The sequence below is a fragment of the Equus asinus genome, chromosome 20 (genome assembly GCF_041296235.1).
Source record: "Equus asinus isolate D_3611 breed Donkey chromosome 20, EquAss-T2T_v2, whole genome shotgun sequence".
Taxonomy (NCBI): domain Eukaryota; kingdom Metazoa; phylum Chordata; class Mammalia; order Perissodactyla; family Equidae; genus Equus; species Equus asinus.
This window is the reverse complement of record NC_091809.1, coordinates 17365477-17384605: the sequence shown is the minus strand read 5'-3', so window position 1 is coordinate 17384605 and position 19129 is coordinate 17365477. Positions and strand designations below refer to the sequence as shown.

The 19129-nt window shown below is 59.7% G+C and overlaps 1 protein-coding gene across 4 annotated transcripts in view; it reads left to right on the top strand.

Annotated features, from left to right (window-relative positions):
• FBN3 (fibrillin 3) overlaps window positions 1–19129 on the top strand; it is a 64477-nt gene that overhangs the window by 10642 nt on the left and 34706 nt on the right. For 3 of the 4 annotated variants that reach the window (XM_070491887.1, XM_070491886.1, XM_070491884.1), the window contains 27 exons: window positions 284–436; window positions 540–722; window positions 1052–1195; window positions 1269–1388; window positions 1523–1648; window positions 4295–4417; window positions 4523–4798; window positions 5092–5145; window positions 6629–6754; window positions 6840–6965; window positions 8338–8457; window positions 8601–8738; window positions 8887–8937; window positions 9194–9319; window positions 10967–11191; window positions 11370–11495; window positions 11773–11901; window positions 12951–13076; window positions 14040–14165; window positions 14284–14406; window positions 14561–14686; window positions 15681–15806; window positions 17090–17212; window positions 17347–17469; window positions 17932–18057; window positions 18176–18298; window positions 18988–19110. In XM_070491887.1, coding sequence (XP_070347988.1) covers window positions 284–436; window positions 540–722; window positions 1052–1195; window positions 1269–1388; window positions 1523–1648; window positions 4295–4417; window positions 4523–4798; window positions 5092–5145; window positions 6629–6754; window positions 6840–6965; window positions 8338–8457; window positions 8601–8738; window positions 8887–8937; window positions 9194–9319; window positions 10967–11191; window positions 11370–11495; window positions 11773–11901; window positions 12951–13076; window positions 14040–14165; window positions 14284–14406; window positions 14561–14686; window positions 15681–15806; window positions 17090–17212; window positions 17347–17469; window positions 17932–18057; window positions 18176–18298; window positions 18988–19110 — 3591 coding nt within the window. The remainder of the gene's footprint in view (window positions 1–283; window positions 437–539; window positions 723–1051; window positions 1196–1268; window positions 1389–1522; window positions 1649–4294; window positions 4418–4522; window positions 4799–5091; window positions 5146–6628; window positions 6755–6839; window positions 6966–8337; window positions 8458–8600; window positions 8739–8886; window positions 8938–9193; window positions 9320–10966; window positions 11192–11369; window positions 11496–11772; window positions 11902–12950; window positions 13077–14039; window positions 14166–14283; window positions 14407–14560; window positions 14687–15680; window positions 15807–17089; window positions 17213–17346; window positions 17470–17931; window positions 18058–18175; window positions 18299–18987; window positions 19111–19129) is intronic. The other variant, XM_070491885.1, reaches the window with a different exon arrangement.

Here is a 19129-nt window from a genome sequence, read left to right as displayed (position 1 = left end):
TCTTGCTTGAATGAGCCCAAATCTACCTCCCTGAGGTAATTTGGAAAGCTTGGTAATAAAAAGTGTCGCTCAGTGAGCATCGGCCACGTGCCAGACACGATACGCTCCACTTTTCACGTGGGCGTCACTTTCCCCAGGTGAGGTGAGTGCTCTGAGCATCCCCATTCCACGGATGGGGAAGCTGAGGCACAGGGAGGCAAGGAGACCTGTCCTGCAGGCAGTGTTGGTGGAGCTGGAATCAGAACCCAGGTCCGGTAACTGATCCGCTCCACTTCGGTTGCAGACCACCGGGCCGGCACCTGCTTCTCGGCGCTGATTACAGGCCGCTGTGCCGGGGACCTCGCCGGCCACTACACTCATAGGCAGTGTTGCTGTGACAAGGGCAGGTGCTGGGCGGCTGGCCCGGCCCCTGAGCTGTGTCCTCCGCGGGGCTCTGGTGAGTGGAGGGGGGGCTGCCTCTCGCCTTCCTCTGCCCCCCGCCTGCAGGTTGGGGCCCCGGGGCATGCTGGGGGCTGGCCTCAAACCTTGCTTCCTCACAGAAGAGTTCCAGCGACTGTGCGTGCAGGGTTTCCCTTTGCTGCCCTCCTACCCTGGCCCCTTCCCTGGCCTTCCTGGCTTCGGATCCAACGGCGTGGGTCCCGGCCTTGGGCCAGCGCGGCACAGCCCCCACGGCTCCAATGGGCATGGGGTTCCCAGCCTGGGCCTCGGCGATGCCAACATTGGTGAGGCCTGGGACCTGGGAGGAGGGGTCCTAGATCCGGGAGGGGGATCCAGGCCTGGGCAGCAGGGGTGAAAGTACCCACAGTGGTCTGGGGTGGGAGGAGATTGGGGACCTGGGCCTCAAAGTCAGGGTTTGGGCCATGGCTGGGGGTCTGGGCTCAGGGTGGGGGTCTGAATCTAGGGCAGGACTTTGGGCTGAAGTGGGAAAGCCTGGGCATAGGAGGCAGGGTCCAGGCCCCAGAGTGGGGGTCTGAGCCCAGAGGCAAGGCCCAGACTCAGGGCCCGGGGTGGGGTGGCCGATGCTCAGGTGCCCCCGCTGGCCCCACGGCAGGGACGGCCACACTGAACCAGACAATCGACATCTGCCGACACTTCACCAACCTGTGTCTCCATGGCCGCTGCCTGCCCACCCCGTCCAGCTACCGCTGCGAGTGTCACGTGGGCTACACACAGGATGTTCGCGGCGAGTGCATCGGTGAGCAGTGGCCGGGTTGGTGGGGGGGTGGCTGCACCCTACCGGGCTGGGGCTCAGGGTCCTCTGCCCGCAGACGTGGACGAATGTGCCAGCAGCCCCTGCCGCCACGGAGACTGCGTCAACACCCCCGGCTCCTACCACTGCGGGTGCCATGAGGGTTTCCAGGCCACGCTCACCAAGCAGGCGTGCGTGGGTACGGCCGGCCATCGGAGGGTGGGGACGACGGGGGGCCTGGCTGGGGGTGGGGGGCATCCTGTGTCTGCCACCTGAATTAGGGCCGAGCCGAGGGGTGGGGCACCTGCTGACTGCCCGCCTCCCTCCCCGCAGACGTGGACGAGTGCGTTGTCAGCAGTGGCCTGTGCCAGCACGGCCGCTGTGTCAACGTGGAGGGCAGCTTCCAGTGCATCTGCAACGCAGGCTTCGAGCTCAGCCCTGACGGCAAGAGCTGTGTGGGTGAGTTGGGGGTGGGTGGGTGTGTAGGGGGCTTCTGGGCCCCATGGGCTGTCTTCGAGGGCCCCCTTGCATCTTCTGTGCTGCTCTGTCACCCGCCTCCCTCCCCACAATCAATTCTCTGCTCACCCTCTGAGCCCAGCCAGCCGAGCTGAGGTTTTTCTTGTGTCCACCTCTGGTTCGCTTCTTCGTTCCCCTCTCCGTGAATTCACTCCATGCACCCTGGGAAGGGCTGTCTGATCCTGAGCCTGAGGCACACCCCCTCTCCTGTCCCACGAGGTGCCCCCCGCCCCAGAGAGATGGGATCAGGACCGTGGAGAGCGCCCTGCTCGTAGGCTACGGCATCCGGGGTACCATAGCTTGTGGGGCACTCTGGGACCCCCTTTATTCTCTTCTGTCACCTTGTCTGCGGAGACCTGCCTTCAAGTCCTCCCTTAACAGGAAGGATTTTCTCGTTTCTGCATTCTTTCATTATTTATTCGTTCATTCATTTTTAAAAACCTTTTTAAGCATCTTTATTGGTATATAATTCACATGCCGTGAAAGTAGTCATTGAAAGTGTACAATTCAATGGCTTCTAGTATATTCAGAGTTGTACAAGCAGCACCGAAATCTAAGTTTAGAATATCATTATCATCTCATCTCCATTAGTAGTCATTCCAGAATCTTCTCTCCCTCCCCCCTGGCCCTGGGCACTAGGCTAATCAATTGGCTTTCTGTCTCTGTGGATTCGCCTGTTCTGGGCATTTCGTGTAAGTGGAATCACATGCTATGTGGCTTTTTGTGACTGATTTCTTCCACTGAGCATGGTGTTTTCAAGGTCCGTCCATGGTGTAGCGTGTGTGAGGGCTTCACTCTTTTTCGTGGCTGCGTAGTATTCCAGTGTGTGGGTGAACCATTGTTTTTATCTTTTCATCAGTTGACGGACATTTGGGTCTTCTCCACTTTTTGCAATTATGGATAACGCTGCTATGAACATTCACGTACACGTTTTTGTAGGGATCTTTCAATTGTTCATTTCTTTTTCTTTTCTTTTTGGGCACAATCCTGTATTGTTCAAAACGGATACTTTTTTTTTTTTGAGGAAGATCAGCCTTGAGCTAACATCTGCTGCCAATCTTCCTCTTTTTGCTGAAGAAGACTGGCCCTGAGCCAACATCCGTGCCCATCTTCCTCTATTTTATATGTGGGACACCTGCCACAGCATGGCTTGCCAAGTGGTGCCATGTCCGCACCTGGGATCTGAACCAGTGAACCCTGGGCCGCCAAAGTGTAACGTGCGAACTTAACCGCTGCAACACTGGGCCGGCCCCTCAAAACTGATACTTTGATAATTAACTCATTTCTGCACCTACCACCTTCCTTTAGACTATTTTAAATAAGGTGAGATTCACACAAGATCAACTGAATCACTTCAAAGTGAACAATTTAGTGGCCTTTAGTAATTCCCAATGTTTGTGCGACCACAACCTCATTTATTCTGGCTTTTTTGTGTGCGTGCAGCAAAATACGCATAGCTTTTTTTTTTTTTTTTTTTTAAAGATTGGCACCTGAGGAGCTGGCCCTGTGGCCGAGTGGTTAAGTTCGTGCGCTCCGCTGCAGGTGGCCCAGTGTTTCGTTTCGTTGGTTCAAATCCCGGGCACCGACATGGCACTGCTCATCAAACCATGCTGAGGCAGCGTCCCACATGCCACAACTAGAAGGACCCACAACGAAGAATATACAACTATGTACTGGGGGGCTTTGGGGAGAAAAAGGAAAAAATAAAATCTTTAAAAAAAAAAAAGATTGGCACCTGAGCTAACATCTGTTGCAAATTTTTTTTTCTTCTTCTTCTCCCCAAAGCCCCCCAGTACATAGTTGTGTATATTGTAGTTGTAGGTCCTTCTGGTTGTGGCATGTGGGACGCTGCCTGATGAACGGTGCCATGTCCGTGCCCAGGATCCGAACGGGCAAAATCCTGAGCCACCAAAGTGGAGCGCGAGAACTTAACCACTGGGCCACGGGGCTGGGCCCCACATAGCATTTTCAAGTGCACAATGTGGTGGCATTTAGCACATTCCCAATGTTGTACACACACCACCTCGTTTATTCAAAAGTTTTTTACAGCGAAATATATATAGCACAAAACTTACCACTTTCACCCTTTTTAAGGGAACAATTCAGTGGCATTTAGTGCATTTCACAATGTCGTGCCCCATCACCTCATTTATTCTTGGAATTTTTTTTTTTTGCGTTTTTTTATTGTGGCAAAATATACACATTTACCATTTCAGCCATTTTTAAGGGAACAATGCGGTGGCACATAGTGCAGTGTTGCATGGCCACCACCTCCCTTAGTCAGCTTTGAACAATATTTACCGAGCGCTGACACGTGCCAGGATGGAAGATACAGATGTTAGCAGGGAGCCCCGTCCTGCCCAGGGGAGCTCACGTTCCAGCGGACACACTGATGTCCAGGCAGACACAGTCAGACAGCGATGTCCTGTCCGACTCCCACGCCCCTGGGAGGGGTCCCCGGGGGGCTCAGCTCTGGCTCTGCTCTGGAGAAGCGAGAGGGAGGGGCCGGTCCACACGGCAGGGCTGACTCAGGGAGGGGCAAGCACCCAGCCTTGGCTGCCTGGATCCAGCATCTCCGGGTGTCCCCAGACCACAACGAGTGTGCCACCACCACCATGTGCACCAACGGCATGTGTCTCAACGAGGATGGCAGCTTCACGTGTCTCTGCAAGTCTGGCTTCCTGCTGGCGCCCGGTGGCCGCTACTGCGTGGGTGAGGCTGGAGGCTGGATCAGAGGCAGAGATGGGGAGGCGGGAAGGGCTGGCGGTGGAGGTAGGGGGGCTGCGACCCATCGCAGTGTCCCCGCGGCCTCCATAGACATCGACGAGTGCCAGACACCGGGCATCTGCATGAACGGCCACTGCACCAACACCGAGGGCTCGTTCCACTGCCGCTGCCTGGGGGGGCTGGCAGTGGGTGTGGACGGCCGTGTGTGCGTGGACACCCACGTGCGCAGCACGTGCTATGGGACCCTGGAGAAGGGCTCCTGCGCCCGCCCCTTCCCCGGCGCTGTCACCAAGTCCGAGTGTTGCTGTGCTAGCCCAGATCACGGGTTTGGGGAGCCCTGCCAGCTGTGTCCCGCTAAGAACTCTGGTGAGCATCCAGCTGCCCGGCCCCCACCAGCTTTTCATGGCCCCGTGCTCCATCAATCCTTGCTTCCAGTCCATGACTCTGGGGGATGAGGGGGCGGGGGTCTTGGCTCCCATGGGGAGGGGGGGCTTCTCTTCGCTGGGGGCTCTCCCCAAGAAGAGATTGAAGGAAATTGCTCTTCCCGTGGCGTGGTCATCATAGTCCCAGACTCCTGCTCAACACTGAGGGGCCGTGTCCTTGGGCTACATCCTATAATGGCAGCAATGGCCATGACCCCTCTCGCCCTACCCCCCCAGCTGAGTTCCAGGCCCTGTGCAGCAGTGGTCTCGGCATCACGGCGGATGGCAGAGGTGAGTGGGGGCGGTGCCGGGAGCCAGCAGGGGGCAGGGTTGTGGTTGGGCCCTGTATTTTTTTTTTTTTCTGGGGCTGTGGAACAAAGTGCTACAAGCAGCGGAAATGTATCATCTGGCTGTTCCAGAGGCTAAAAGTCTGGGATCAAGGTGTCGGCGGCGTGGGTTCCCTCGGAGGCTGCAAGGGAGAGTCCATTCCTTGCTTCTCTCCTAGCTACTGGCCATCTTTGGTGGTCCCTGGCTTGCGGAAGCATCACTCTGATCTCTGCTTTCATCCTCACATGGCGTTCTCCCTGGGGGCGAGTCTGGGTCCACATTTCCCCTTTTTATAATGACACCAGTCATACTGGCATGCGTTGGGGGATCCACCCTAATGACCTTGTTTTAACTGGATTGCCTCTGTGAGGACCTTACCTCCAGATAAGGTCACATACTGAGGTTCTCAGGGTCAGGACTCCAACGTGTGGATTTGGGGGTCACAGGTCAGCCCGTGACAGACATGGCGGATGCGGGAAGCTGTGCTTCCTCCCGTGGCTCCTTCCCCTCCCTGCCATCTCCTTCCCTCCTGAGCCCTCCTTTCTGTCCCGCTCGCTCTGCCATCTCCAGCGGGATTCTTCCCATTCCCCCAGGACTGGCCAGTCCCTGCCCGGGGACCCCTGGCTGATCTCCTGTGGCCAGCAGGTCTCAGCCCAAAGCTGAACCGTTGCAACTTGAGGGGGAAGGAAATTCCCTGCATGTGTGTCTTTTTTCACTTGTTTGCTGATCAAACACACACACACACACCCCCCCACACACATTCCTTCCTGAAACAACCTTTCTGCCTGAGCGGAAATAAAAGGATTTAAGATGCGGTTGTTTCCCATTGCAGGATTGGTGTCCTCCCCCTCCCCCCCCCCAAGTTAAAGGCACAGATTCTGGAGGCACATGCCCAGGTTCAGCTCCCACCCCTGCCCTTTACTGATTGAATAACCTCAGACGAGTTACTTCCCCTCTCTGTGCCTCAGTTTCTGTGTCTGTAAAGTGAGGATAATAACAGGACCCATTTCAGGGATGGCGTGAGGGTCGGAGGAGTCAGCGTGCTTGGCACCTGCCAGTAAGCCTCCTGTGAAGTTAACAGTTGGGACTTCCTTTATTTTTATTATATTGCTGCTGTGCAAATGTCTGGTCTGTGGGTTCCAAACTGGGGACAGTTTTGCCCCCAGGGGACATTTGGCAATTTCTGGAGAAATATCGGAGAGCATGCCGGTGGCGTCTCATGGGTGGAGGTCAGGGTTGCTGCTTGGAATCCTACCGTGCCCAGGACGCCCCGCCCCCCCCCCCCCAGCAGAGAATGTTCCAGGTTCAAATGGCCCCAGTGGTGAGAAATCCTGTTCTAGAGTGAGAGGAGGCGGGGTCTGGGCTGGAGCTTCAGCCCCAGGGACACGTGGCTTCTGGAGACCCCTGGTGAGCCGGGGCGGCTGCTGATGCCCTCTGCCCGCTGCAGACATCAATGAGTGTGCCCTCGACCCTGACGTCTGTGCCAACGGCGTGTGCGAGAACCTGCGGGGCGGCTACCGCTGTGTCTGCAACCTGGGCTATGAGGCGGGCGAGGCCGGCAAGGAGTGCAGGGGTGCGTGTGCCCCGCGGGCAGGCGGGTGTCCCGGGGAGCCTCCGTGCACGGACCCCTCACCCCGCTCTTCCGCCCCGCCCTGCAGACGTGGACGAGTGTGCCCTCAACAGCCTCCTGTGTGACAATGGCTGGTGCCGGAACAGCCCTGGCAGCTACAGCTGCTCCTGTCCCCAGGGCTTCAGCCTCCGGCAGGACACTGAGACCTGCGAAGGTACGGGATCCCAGCACGCTGTGTGCCCTGTGGACGCACACGGACACACACACACAGATGGCTACACACGCTGCATGTGACGTGGACATGCACAGACACACACAGATGGCTACACACACTGCGTGTGGCGTGGACATGCACAGATGCGCACACGTGCAGGCACACACTCTGGAGCTCTGTACACACACAGGTACACACTCAGACACACGTGTGGTGGGTACACGTATGCTGAAAGATGCGTGTGTGCTCACTGTCACACATTCACACTCCCACACACCCGAGGACATACATACATTCATCTTCTGTCTCATACAGTTATACACACTCATGGGTATGCACACTCAAACCCAGAGATGCCCCCATTCACACACACACTTATTCTGACACTTTACACACTTGTCTTCACAGCCACACACAGTTATACCCTCAAAGTTGCACCCTTATGCATGCACTCAGATGTTCACACGTGTGCATGAGATCACTCAGTTCCACACACCAGTACTCACTCAAAATACACGTACACACCCACAGTCACACTCGAAGACACTCCCACACAGTCACACACACTCACATGCGCCTTCTCGAAGAGTGTGTGTCCACATTCTCTCACACACACTTAGGCTCACAGTCACACACACCCTCACAGACCTACACACCTGTGCACTCATGCACGCTCACACATAGGTGCTCACATCCACAGAAGATGTGCCCATCCTTGCTCAAGCACGTGTGCCTGCTGTTGCCCACATATCCTTGGTGGCAAAGACCTTGCCTGTCCTGCAGCCCCTTCCACACTCACGGACACACGCACTCACACGCACAGACGCTTGACCCCACCTCCCCGGCCTGCATCTTCTTTCCTGCCTCCCCTGACAGCCAAAGCTTTCCACAGCACCGTCCTCTGTCCCCAAGGTCACCAGAGCCCCCCACGTGTCCCTTCTCAGACCCTGTCCTGTTCACCCTCTGCAGCCGCCTGCTCCTCACTTCCCCAGCTGACCCCAGCCACGTCCAGGCCTCTGTCCTCTGTTTTCCTTCCTACTTCTCACTCTTGTCCTATCTTCGCCATGACCGACACTTGAGGGTTGCCATTCCCCACTGCGTCTGTCCTTCTGTGCTTTTCACATGTGCACGCTCCCAGGAGCACGTGTGTCAACGTGCTTGCAGGGGTGAACAACGCGATTCACTGCAAATGCATGCGTGCCTGCACATCCCATTTCTATGCATGCACATGCCCTGTCTGTGCACGCACGTGCTTGGACACGCTTGCACCACCCGTCGCTGGGCTCTGGCAGCCCCGGGGGGAGCAGGGGGCCCTGGCCGGGTGGGGCTCGCCCTCCCGCAGGTCAGGGCCCAGTGGGGGCTGTCCTCGCAGACATCGATGAGTGCCTGTCCAACCCGTGTGTGAATGGCATGTGCCGGAACCTGGCCGGCTCCTACTCCTGCGAATGTGCCCCTGGCAGCCGGCTGGGGCCCTCCGGCACCGTGTGCCTAGGTGAGAGGTCCCTGATCTCACAGGGGTCCAGGGGCCCCACTGCCCAGCGCTCTGTACCCCCCCCCGGTGGGGGAGGCTGGGCCTCCGTGGGTTGGTTTGCAGCTGTGCAGCTGGCAGGTGAGCCAGGTGCCCTCTGTCCCCAGACAGCACCAAGGGCACCTGCTGGCTGAAGGTCCAGGATGGCCGCTGCGAGGCGAACCTGCTCGGAGCCACCTTGCGGTCTGCGTGCTGCGCCACCCTCGGGGCCGCCTGGGGGAGCCCCTGCGGACGCTGCGAGATGGGTAATGCCCCTGATGGGCTCCTGGGGGTCTCCCAGGCACGGCCACGGTGCCCGCTGGGGTGCCCTTCAGAGAACTGGGGTGGAAGAGGTCCCCCAAGTCTGGATGGAGGGAGCGATTCCTCTCCTCGTCCTGGTTCTTCTAACCGCAGACCCCGCCTGTGCCCGCGGCTTTGCCCGCATGAAGGGGCTCGCGTGTGAAGGTAATTCCCCCGTCGCCGTCCCCCTCGAGCTGCACGTGGGCGGGTGGGTGTCAGGGGAGCTGCCTGGGGTCCCTCCCTGAAATCCTTTGAGATGGAGAGAGACTCCCCATCCTGGTACCCTGGTCTTCCCCACAATGCCCCAGCTCCTGAGGCTGGCACTGTGCCCTGCCACCTCCCCAAGGACAGCTTGGGTCCGGAGCTCCCAGCTCCTGGGAGCCCCCAGCACTCATCTCTCCCCTTGTCTGCCACTACCCAGATGTGAACGAGTGCGAGGTCTTCCCCGGCGTCTGTCTCAATGGGCGTTGCCTCAACACCGCCGGCTCCTTCCGCTGCGAGTGTCCCCAGGGCCTGACGCTGGACACCACAGGCCGGCTGTGCGTGGGTGAGTCCGTGCGGGGTCCCCATGCAGGGCCATCTGCCCTGCTTTCACTGTCTCCACGCCCAGCGACTGGAGACCCTTTCCAGGAACACGAGGGACCCAGGGAGTCCTCTGGGACCGTCCACCTCCCTCAGCATCCATGGCTCAAACACTCTCCCCAAATGGCTCACGTCCAGCTCAAAGGCTCTGAGATTTTTCCCCCTGGATGAGAGTTTCTTGGCTTTGCCCCATCAACGTCTTGAACCGGAAGTTTCTTAGCCAAAAGCACGTGTCGGCCAGCAGACAGGGCTCCGGGTTCTATCAGTTTTCCCTTCTGTAGTCACACCGACCCATTAGTAGCCTGCTTGTCGGCATCTCGGGGCTGGTCACCCGTAAGGCAGGCGGGCCAATGACACTTCTCGACTCTGATCTTCTTCTAAACTGAGTTTCAGCTGCACAGCGGGTCTTCTCAGTGACCCCAAAATGCGAGTAAGGAAGGAAGGTCACTGAGGAAAGAGAAAACAGCCTTGCCTTGCAGGACCCACCTCTGCTGAATTCAGGGCCGGGTGACGTGCAGAGATGCGAACTCTGGCTCGCGCTGGTCCAATGTGACCATTAGCCCTGGACAGAGGCACTGGGCCCAAGAGACCCCAAGAAGGACCCCAGTGGGTGTCTCAGCACTTCCAATTTCCCCCAAAGATTCTATAAGGGGGTCTCATCCTCCAGTGGACCCACTTAAGCATATGTTTCTTTTGCAAAGAGAAAAAGTTGTCCTGGACGAGGGGTCAGCACACTTTTCTGCAAAGGGGCAGAGAATAAGTATTTTTGGCTCTGTGGGCCGCGTGGACTCTGTAGCAGCTACTCAGCCCCAGCGTGTAGCGCAAAAGCAGCCACAGGCACTACGGAGACAAAGGGACACAGCTGTGTGTCAATAAAACTTTACTTACAAAGACAGGCAGCCGGCCCCCGGGCTGTGGCTACTGGCCCCTGTCTTAGCCCCTCGTGTCTGGCGTTCAGGACAGTTTGTCTGCTCTCAGGTGGTCTTGTTCACAGATTAAACACACAGATGCTGGAGCCGGGTGGCCTGGTTTGAACCCAGCTCCACCTCCTACTGACTGTATGGTCTCGGGCAAGCTGCCTGATCCTTCTGTGCCTCTGTTTTCTTGCCTGTAAAATGGGCACGATAATAGTGTTTTCGTCTCGGGGTGATTTTGAGGATTCGATGATTGATATGCTTAGAGCAGCACCCAGTACCTAGCAAGCTCCCTCACAGTGCGAGTTATTATCATTAAAACAGAGTTGTTGGGGGCCAGCCCAGTGGCACAGTGATTAAGTTCATGTGCTCTGCTTTGGCTGCCTGGGGTTCGCAGGTTTGGATCCTGGGCGTGGACCTACACACCGCTCATCAAGGCATGCTGTGGCGGCGTCCCACATATAAAATAGAGGAGGATGGGCAACAGATGTTAGCTCAGGGCCAATCTTCCTCACCAAAAAAAAAAAAATTTATTGGATGACATCAAACCTCAGCATGAAGAAGTCTCTCCCATCTCAGTCTTCCTGTCGAGGGGGATGTTTCAGATGGGTGCTGCTGAGGGAGGCCGTAAAGCCCATGTGGCGGTGGGCACCGTGTGGCAGGGGTGGGTGGGACTTGGTGACTGTCCCTCCACACAGATGTGCGCCTGGAGCCGTGTTTCCTGCACTGGGACGAGGACGTGTGTGGGGCCGCCCTGCCCGGCAAGTACCGGATGGATCTCTGCTGCTGTTCCGTGGGCGCCGCGTGGGGGTCCGCATGCGAGGCCTGCCCGGAGCCCGAGTCCCCAGCGTTCGCCAGCCTGTGTCCCCGGGGGCTGGGCTTTGCCAGCCGGGACTTCCTGTCTGGCCGGCCCTTCTATAAAGGTGTGTCTGGGCTCCGGGAACCTGGAGGACGGGGAGAGGGCACAGCATGGGCAAAGGCCCAGGGGCAGGAAGCGAGTTTGAGAGTCAGCAAACCACGCACCGTCAGAGGTGCGGACGCCCAGAAGCGAAGGACCCCGGGATGCTGGGTTGCTGTGACAGCCCGTGCCCCGCCCCGCAGATGTGAACGAATGCAAAGCGTTCCCCGGCCTCTGCGTGCACGGCACCTGCCGCAACACCGTGGGCAGCTTCCGCTGCTCCTGTGCGGGGGGCTTCGCCCTGGACGCCCATGAGAGGAACTGCACAGGTATGTACCCAACTCTCCCTCTTGGGGGGGCACCTGTGGGGCTAGGGGCCACCAATTGGATGGCGTTAAGGCTAGTTTGTAGGCGCTTCTTGTCCTGCCCGCCTGCTGTCTGACCCAGGGCAGGTTGCCACCCTCTCTGGGCCTCAGGGACCTGGCTGTCAAAGCTGGCACAGGGGCCTCGGGCTGGGGGGGCATTCCCTGTGCTCGTCTGGGGCTCCCGCGTGGCCCCGTGTGTCTACAGACTGGGAGGCCCGGCCCCTGTGCCCTCTCTCCACAGACATCGACGAGTGTCGCATCTCCCCCGACCTGTGTGGCCAGGGCGCCTGTGTCAACACCCCGGGCGGCTTCGAGTGCGAGTGTTTCCCCGGCTACGAGGGTGGCTTCGTGCTGATGAAGAGCTGCGTGGGTAGGCGGCCGGGCCGGGCCGCGAGGGTCCTGGCCGAGCGGAGGGATGGTGGGGACGTTGGTGTGACGGATGCGGGCGGAGGGGGCAGGCATGGGCAGAGCTGTAGTCCAGCTGGGACGCAGCGAGCGTGGGCGCCACGTGGCGTCGTCCCCAAAGGCAGCCAGCCATTGGGTCCGGGGGACAGAAGGGAGACCTGGGGACGGCGATCTGGGCAAGTTCTCCCAGGCGGGTGTGGCGGGAGGAGACGCGAGGGCCTGGGAGAGAGGAGCCTCTTGTCCTCGTCCTTTGTTTTATTCACTCAGTAAACGTTTCACGTGTATCTGCTCAGGGGACTGCAGAAGGCAGGAGCAGAGGGCCCTTCTTTCAGAGCTCGTGACCTAATTAATAAAACAAATCCCCAGAGAAATGCGAAGCAGCCACCGTCAGAAGCACTCAGAGGGGCCACGTGGTGGGGTGGGAGCGTGGACCCCCGGGATGTACCCTGTTCTGTGGGGCTTGAGGTTGTGGCTGAGAGAGTGGGAGTAAATGGGGTGAAGAGGGGCTGAAAGAGTAGCCTGGAGGGAGAGCAGCACGTGCAAAGGCCCTGGGGTGAGCCTGAGGGCTAGAAGGAGCTGCTGTGCAGAGGGCCAGGTGGAGGGAACAGCATGTGCCAAGGCCCTGAGGTGAGTCTGAGGGGTAGAAGGAAGCATGGGAGGCTGGAGTGCGAGGAGGGTGGTGAGCTGGGGGGCAAGGCCGCCTGCTTCTGGCGCTGATGCCCCATGGGGCTGGGCCTTGCCTTTCTACTGTGTCCTGTGCGGGTACCAGGGAGGGGGCTTCTGAGGGCCTCCTTCAGCGACTCCAGGAGTGTCAGTCTTGTGGCCCCGATTCTCCTGATAATTGCAGCTTGCTCCCTGGCTGACTTGTCTCTGCTCCTCCCAGCGCCAACCCTGCTCCCCTGGTTGCCTGAGCCCAAGCCTCCAGGCACCCCGGGGGGTCCACAGGCAGCTCCTGGAGCCCTCGTGCCCTCCCGGCTCAGCACCTTCACACCTGCTCTCTCCCCACATGCCCAGACGTGGATGAGTGTGCACGAGACCCGCAGCTGTGCCGGGGCGGCACCTGCACCAACACGGATGGGAGCTACGAGTGCCAGTGTGCCCCTGGACACGCACTGACGGCCCAGCGCACAGCCTGTGAGGGTGAGCGTGCAACCGGGTGTGCAAGTGGGGGAGCGAGTGTGAGCGGTTTGAGTGAGATACTGGGAGCGTGTGTTTGAGCCTGTTTTGTGTGAATGTGCAAATGGAAAAGCAAGTGTGCAAGGATGGGTCCGTGTGTGTGTAAAGTGTGACTATGCGTGGGTGTGAGATGGAGGGAGTGTTTATGTGTGTGTGGGCATGAGAAAGTGTGAGTGCACCTGTGACTGTGTCTACCCACACAGTGAGTGTGTGATGGGTGCTTGTATGCGAGCCTGTGTGAGTGTGTACATGTGTGTCTCCACAAGGGTGAGTGTACCTGTGTGTGTGTTTGTGAGTCTGCATGAGCTGTGAGAGTGTGTGGGTGTAAATATGTGTTTGCACGTGGGTGAGTGTGTTTGTGGGTGAGTGGGTATGAGGGTGTGTTTGTGGATCTGTGAGTGTTAAAGGGTGTGAGTGTGGCTGTGTGTCGAGGGGAAGTGTGTTTGCATGTGCATGCATGCGAGGGTTGTTTGTGAGTCTGCATGAGTGTGCAAGAGTGTGAGTGTGTATCTGGCTGTGTATTTACACAAGGGCAAGCATATGCACCTGTCAGTAGGTGTGAGGTGAATTTGTGCACCCACGTGAGTGTACACATGGCAGTGAGTGTGCATTTGATTGTGAATGGTATCTACTGAGCGTGACTGCATGTGAGCGGGCATGAGAGGTCTGTGTGTGTGAGCCTATGAACATGCACATGGACGTGTATATCGGTGTGGATGTGTGTTTACAGAGGGTGACTGTGTGAGGGTGTGTTCGTGAGTGTGTAGACACACCCACAGGGTGTGTCATGTGAGCGCCTCGGCGTGTGCACGTGTCCGAGGGTCTCAGGGTCAAGCAGATGGCTGGCGGGGCCCAGCCCGCCCTTCGCTGGGGGCCCCTCGCCCACCAGCTCTCGCCGGGCCCCCGCCAGCCGTGCACTCCCCCCAGACATCGACGAGTGCTCCCTGAGGGATGGCCTGTGTCCCCACGGCCACTGCGTCAACGTCATCGGCGCCTTCCAGTGCTCCTGCCACGCCGGCTTCCAGAGCACCCCGGACCGCCAGGGCTGCGTGGGTGAGACGGGGTCCCCGTGGCTCATAGGCACCTGCCCCCGGCCCCGGACCCCGGCCCCACTCCTGCCCTCAGATCAGCCGCACGCTGGACCCTCTCCCCCGCTGCTCTGCCCCCGCAGACGTCAACGAGTGCAGCACTGGGAACGGCGGGTGTGACGTGCACTGCTTTAACACCGAGGGCAGCTACCGGTGCGGCTGTGCGCCCGGCTACTCGCTGATGCCCGACGGGAGGGCCTGCGCAGGTGGGTGGGTGCCGAAGCAGGAGGCGTCTGCCGACCCACCCTGGCTCGGCCCCGGCTAAGCCAACCAGACCCAGGCCGGCCACCAAGCCTGTGCGGGGTCCCTGGGCTCCCCTCTGGCCTGGCCCATCCACAGCACAGCCCCCCTGCCCCCCAGACGTGGACGAGTGCGAAGAGAACCCGGATATCTGCGAGGGCGGCCAGTGCACCAATGTGCCCGGGGGACACCGCTGCCTGTGTTACAACGGCTTCGTGGCCACGCGGGACGCGGGGACGTGTGTTGGTGAGGAGCTGGGATGTGGGGTGGAGGAGACAGTGTGGGAACTCAGCCACCAGGCCTCCCACAAGGAGGCACACGTGCAAGACAGGCCCCAGGTCCCATCCCCTCACAGGCAGGCGGGGGAACAAGGCTTTGCCATAGCGATCGGTGATCTGCTCGTGGCCACGACGCCCTGAGCCGGTGCCAAAGCCCATGGGGTCTCATCTGTAGCATCAGGGCGCCCGGACCTCGTTCCTTTGAAGCACATTTATTGAACACTCACTGTATACCCAACGCACACACAGGCTCGTGCCCACTTCCGAGGGCTGCACTTGAAAATCGCTGTAGACCAAGGGGCGTCACGCAGAGGAAGGTGGGCGAGATGGGAAAGCCCCCCAGAACCGTGTTCTCTGAGCCCTGACTGGGGACCCCGAGCTGCTGGGGCCGTCATCATCATCCTCTCTCAGCAGCAGGTCCTCACGTGGCCCAGGTGGCCGATGTATACTGGGGGCCCCATCAGGAGAGAGCAAGGGGCAGAGTAGGGACGTTCCAGGAAAGAAGAATGTAACTCGGTGCCAAGGAGACGTGTCCAGCCCAAGGCAGCTGGGAGAGCTCCAGATCGCAGAAGTCTTAGCGAGCACTTACGGGCCCGGGACCAGAGAAGATAGGGACTGCTCCCAACTCCATGCCCTTGTTGCAGGTCCTCCTCAGCATAAAGGCTCTGAAAAGGTCTGCAGGAGAAAAATCCAGTTAGCTTGGTCTGACTCAGAGTTTTCTAAATGTGTTCGGCTATAAAATCCTTCGGGGAACGCGGGCCCAGTGTGTTCCATGGAGCATGCTCTGTAAAATGTTGGCATAACGCAGCTGCCCAGTGCTGGGGCCCAAGGGAGCTCCCCGGCCCTGGAGACGGGCAAAGAGAACCCCAAAGCTGGTGCGATGCTGGTGCAACCCCATCCCCCCTCACCTGCCTCCTCTCCCCTCACCGAGTGCTCAGGCGTCACGGTCTCTGTCCCCACAGACGTGAACGAGTGTGACCTGAACCCCCACATCTGCCTCCACGGGGCCTGCGAGAACACAAAGGGATCCTTTGTCTGCCACTGTCAGCCGGGTTACGTCATCAGGAAGGGGGCCACGGGCTGCTCCGGTGAGCCGGCGGTCAGCGGTGCGAGCCGAGGGGGCCCCGAGGGGCCAGCTGGGGTCATGGGGTCTGCCGCGTCGCTCGGGGCAGAGCAAGACCGGACGTCATTCTTAGAGATTCCAGGAACAGGACCCAGTCCAGAGCCCCGGGCTCCTCTTAACCCACAGCCCTCCGGGGGCTGCTCTGGAGCCCCCAGTGTCCGCAGCCTGATGATTTTCAGCGACACAGGGACAAACATTTCAGCATTTCAACGCTTATCCTTTTAGCCTCCCAGGGCAGCCGTGATGTGACCACAAGCCAGGTGGCTCAGAACCACAGAAATGTATTCTCTCTCCAGAACGGTTCTGGAGCCAGAAGTGCAAAATCAAGCCCGTCTTCCTGGGGGCTCTGGGGGAGCTCTGTGCCCCTCTCCCGGGCTCTGGTGGCCCCCGGTCCTTGGTGATGCTTGGTCCGTAAACGCGTCACTCCAGTCTCCGTGTCTCGTCATCACGTCACGTTCTCTCTGTGTCTGTCCAGATTTCCCTCTGCTTCTAAGGACCCCCGTCCCTGGGGCAGGGTCCCCGTAATCCAGGGCGACCTCCTCTCCCCTTGGTGACACCCACAAAGATCCTATTTCTGAATAAGTTCCCGTTCCCAGGTTCCGGGAGTTAGGACTCGAACGTGCGTTTTTGGAGGACACTGTTCTGCCTGCTAAAATTAAGCAGTGATTTTAACGTGGACCAGAATCAAGTGTCACGTCACAGAGCGTCAAATGCAGGGCTTCTCAGGGGCTGTTGGTGTCGTTCGGAAATTTTCTTTTAAAATACATTGTCAGTGAAAACAGGAGGCGGTGTGAAGACCCGTTCAGTCCACAATAGCTCAGTTGGGTGACGGAGAAATGGGGCAGAGAGCAGAAGGATGATGCAGGACTGACCGAGGACTGGAAATCCTGCTGTAGAGAGAGGGGGCCGTGTTCCTTAGGACGGTTACTCTTAGCGTCTGCCCTGAGTCTCTCGTGCTGCCATTTCAAGACATTTCTGAGGGCTGCTGGGGGTCGTGCCTCTTGGATTTTCAGGTTTCCCTCTTGGGCTCTGGGTGAAGGTGGAAGCATCTGGAGGCGGGGGGCCATTTCTGGGCCAGCCCTCCCCAAGGCGGGGGGGTCCCTGCTCTGTCTCCTACGACTACACTTCAGTGTCCCCGCTCTGCCCCCAAAGCCCTATTTCTTCGAGGCCCAGGCCTCACGGGGCTGCTGTGTCCTCCTCCTGTCTCCTGGCCCTGCCCCACCTGTGACTGGATCCCTCCCATCTCAGACGTGGACGAATGTGCGCTTGGGGGACACAGCTGTGACAGCCATGCCTCCTGCTTCAACGTCCCCGGGAGCTTCGCCTGCAGGTGCCAGCCGGGCTGGGCGGGGGATGGCTTCGAGTGCCACGGTGAGTGCCCGGGGGCGGCAGGTCCAGGCAGAGCAGCTGACGGAGGTCGGGGGCCCCAGATCGGAGAGTCTGCCCTCCCCCCTGCAGCCCCCCAATGCACACACCTGGGGGGCCCCGGGCTCCGTCTCCTGCAGATCTGGATGAATGCGCCTTCCGGGAGCACCGGTGCAGCCCCAGAGCCGACTGCCTGAACGTCCCCGGCTCCTACCGCTGCGCCTGCCGTTGGGGTTTCGCCGGGGACGGCTTCTCCTGCAAAGGTGAGGTCGGGGGGTGGGGGGAGGGCAGGAGGGGCCCCGAGGGGACGGCCACGTGGATTGGACTGCAAGGTGGCTGCAGCGGTCAGTTGGCGTCCCGAATCACACCGGTTCACCCACGGCTCCGTGGACGCTGAAAGCATGTGTCCTCAGCCCACGGGGGCCAGGCTCAGAGTCACGGGGGGTGGTCCTCCGCCCCGGGCTCTGAATGTGTGGAGCCTGCTGGACGTGGGGAGCACCTGCCGACTTCCCTCCACCATGGATCCTGAGTGACCAGGTCCCCTCTCCTTCCCCTGGCCCTGACTTGGTCACCTGCTCACCGAGTCGGGGTCCGAGTTCTCAGTGCTACTTGCCTGCTCCCTGGGATCCTGGGTGACGGTGAAGGGTACAAGTGATGAGGACCCCCCTGCCCGCCCTGCGCGTCCTGGCCAGCTGGCCCCCACTCTGCCTCTCGGGGCCCCTCAGACAGAGACGAATGTGCGGAGGACGTGGACCTCTGCGAGAATGGGCAGTGTCTCAATGTCCCCGGCGGCTACCGCTGCGAATGCGAGATGGGCTTCAGCCCCACGGAGGACCACCGGGCCTGCCAGGGTGAGGCCTGGGGCTGCCAGGGTGGGGGACAGGGTGGGCGGGTCCCTGCAGCCCGCTCGCACTGGGGGCTGCCAGAGCGGGCTGCCAGGCGGGGTGGGCTGACCCGGGGTCCCCACAGACGTGGACGAGTGTGTCCTGGGGAACCTCTGTGTGTTTGGGAGCTGTGAGAACCTGCCTGGAATGTTCCGCTGCGTCTGCGACGAGGGCTACGAGCTGGACCGTAGTGGCAGCAACTGCACAGGTGAGGGGGCAGCGAAGAGGGGGGCAAGGGGACGCGAGAGTGGGGGCGGGGAGGGGGCACAGGTCACTCAGATCTCTTCTCCACTGTTGTCTCCCGGGGCGGCCTCGTCTGACCCCCATCTCCAATAGCGCTCCTGTTCCCATTAAGCTTCTTAGCTGGTATCTGTCATCCTCTGAATAAATGCCTCGAATGAGTGAAATCGTGCTCCCCCGTGACCCTCCAAATGGTCTGGCACCCGTTTGTTTAAAACGGGTCCGCGGATTTTGTCAGGATGGGGCCAGATAGTAAATATTTTCAGTTTGGGGGAGGGTCACACAGCCTCTGTTGCAACCACTCGGCTCTGCCGTCGAAGCTCGAAAGCAGACGCAGGCGCGAGGGGAATGAATGGACGTGGCCGTGTGCCGGCGAAACTTTGTTTGTACAAACAGGCGCCTTGAAAACGTTGGTTTTCAACGTTGGCTGCGCGGACCCAGAGCAAGGAGCGCTTCCAAGGGGCAGACTTCGCTGCCAAAGTGAACACTGCAGGGAGTGGAGGGGTCAGGCGGGGGCCGCCGTTCCCCAGGCTCTTCCCAGGGGAGGACAGAGCCTCAGCCCACAGCCCTGGATCCAGCATCCAGGAGGAAGGCGGGGGGTGGGGGGAGATGGGGGCTGAGGGAGGGCCCCCTGCTGACGTGCTCCCCCCCCAACAGATGTCAACGAGTGTGCCGACCCCGTGACCTGCTTCAACGGCCTGTGCGTCAACACGCCCGGCAGCTACCGCTGCAGCTGTCCCCCGGACTTCGAGCTGAGCCGCAGCGGGGTGGGCTGTGTGGGTGAGTGCCCCCCTGCCTC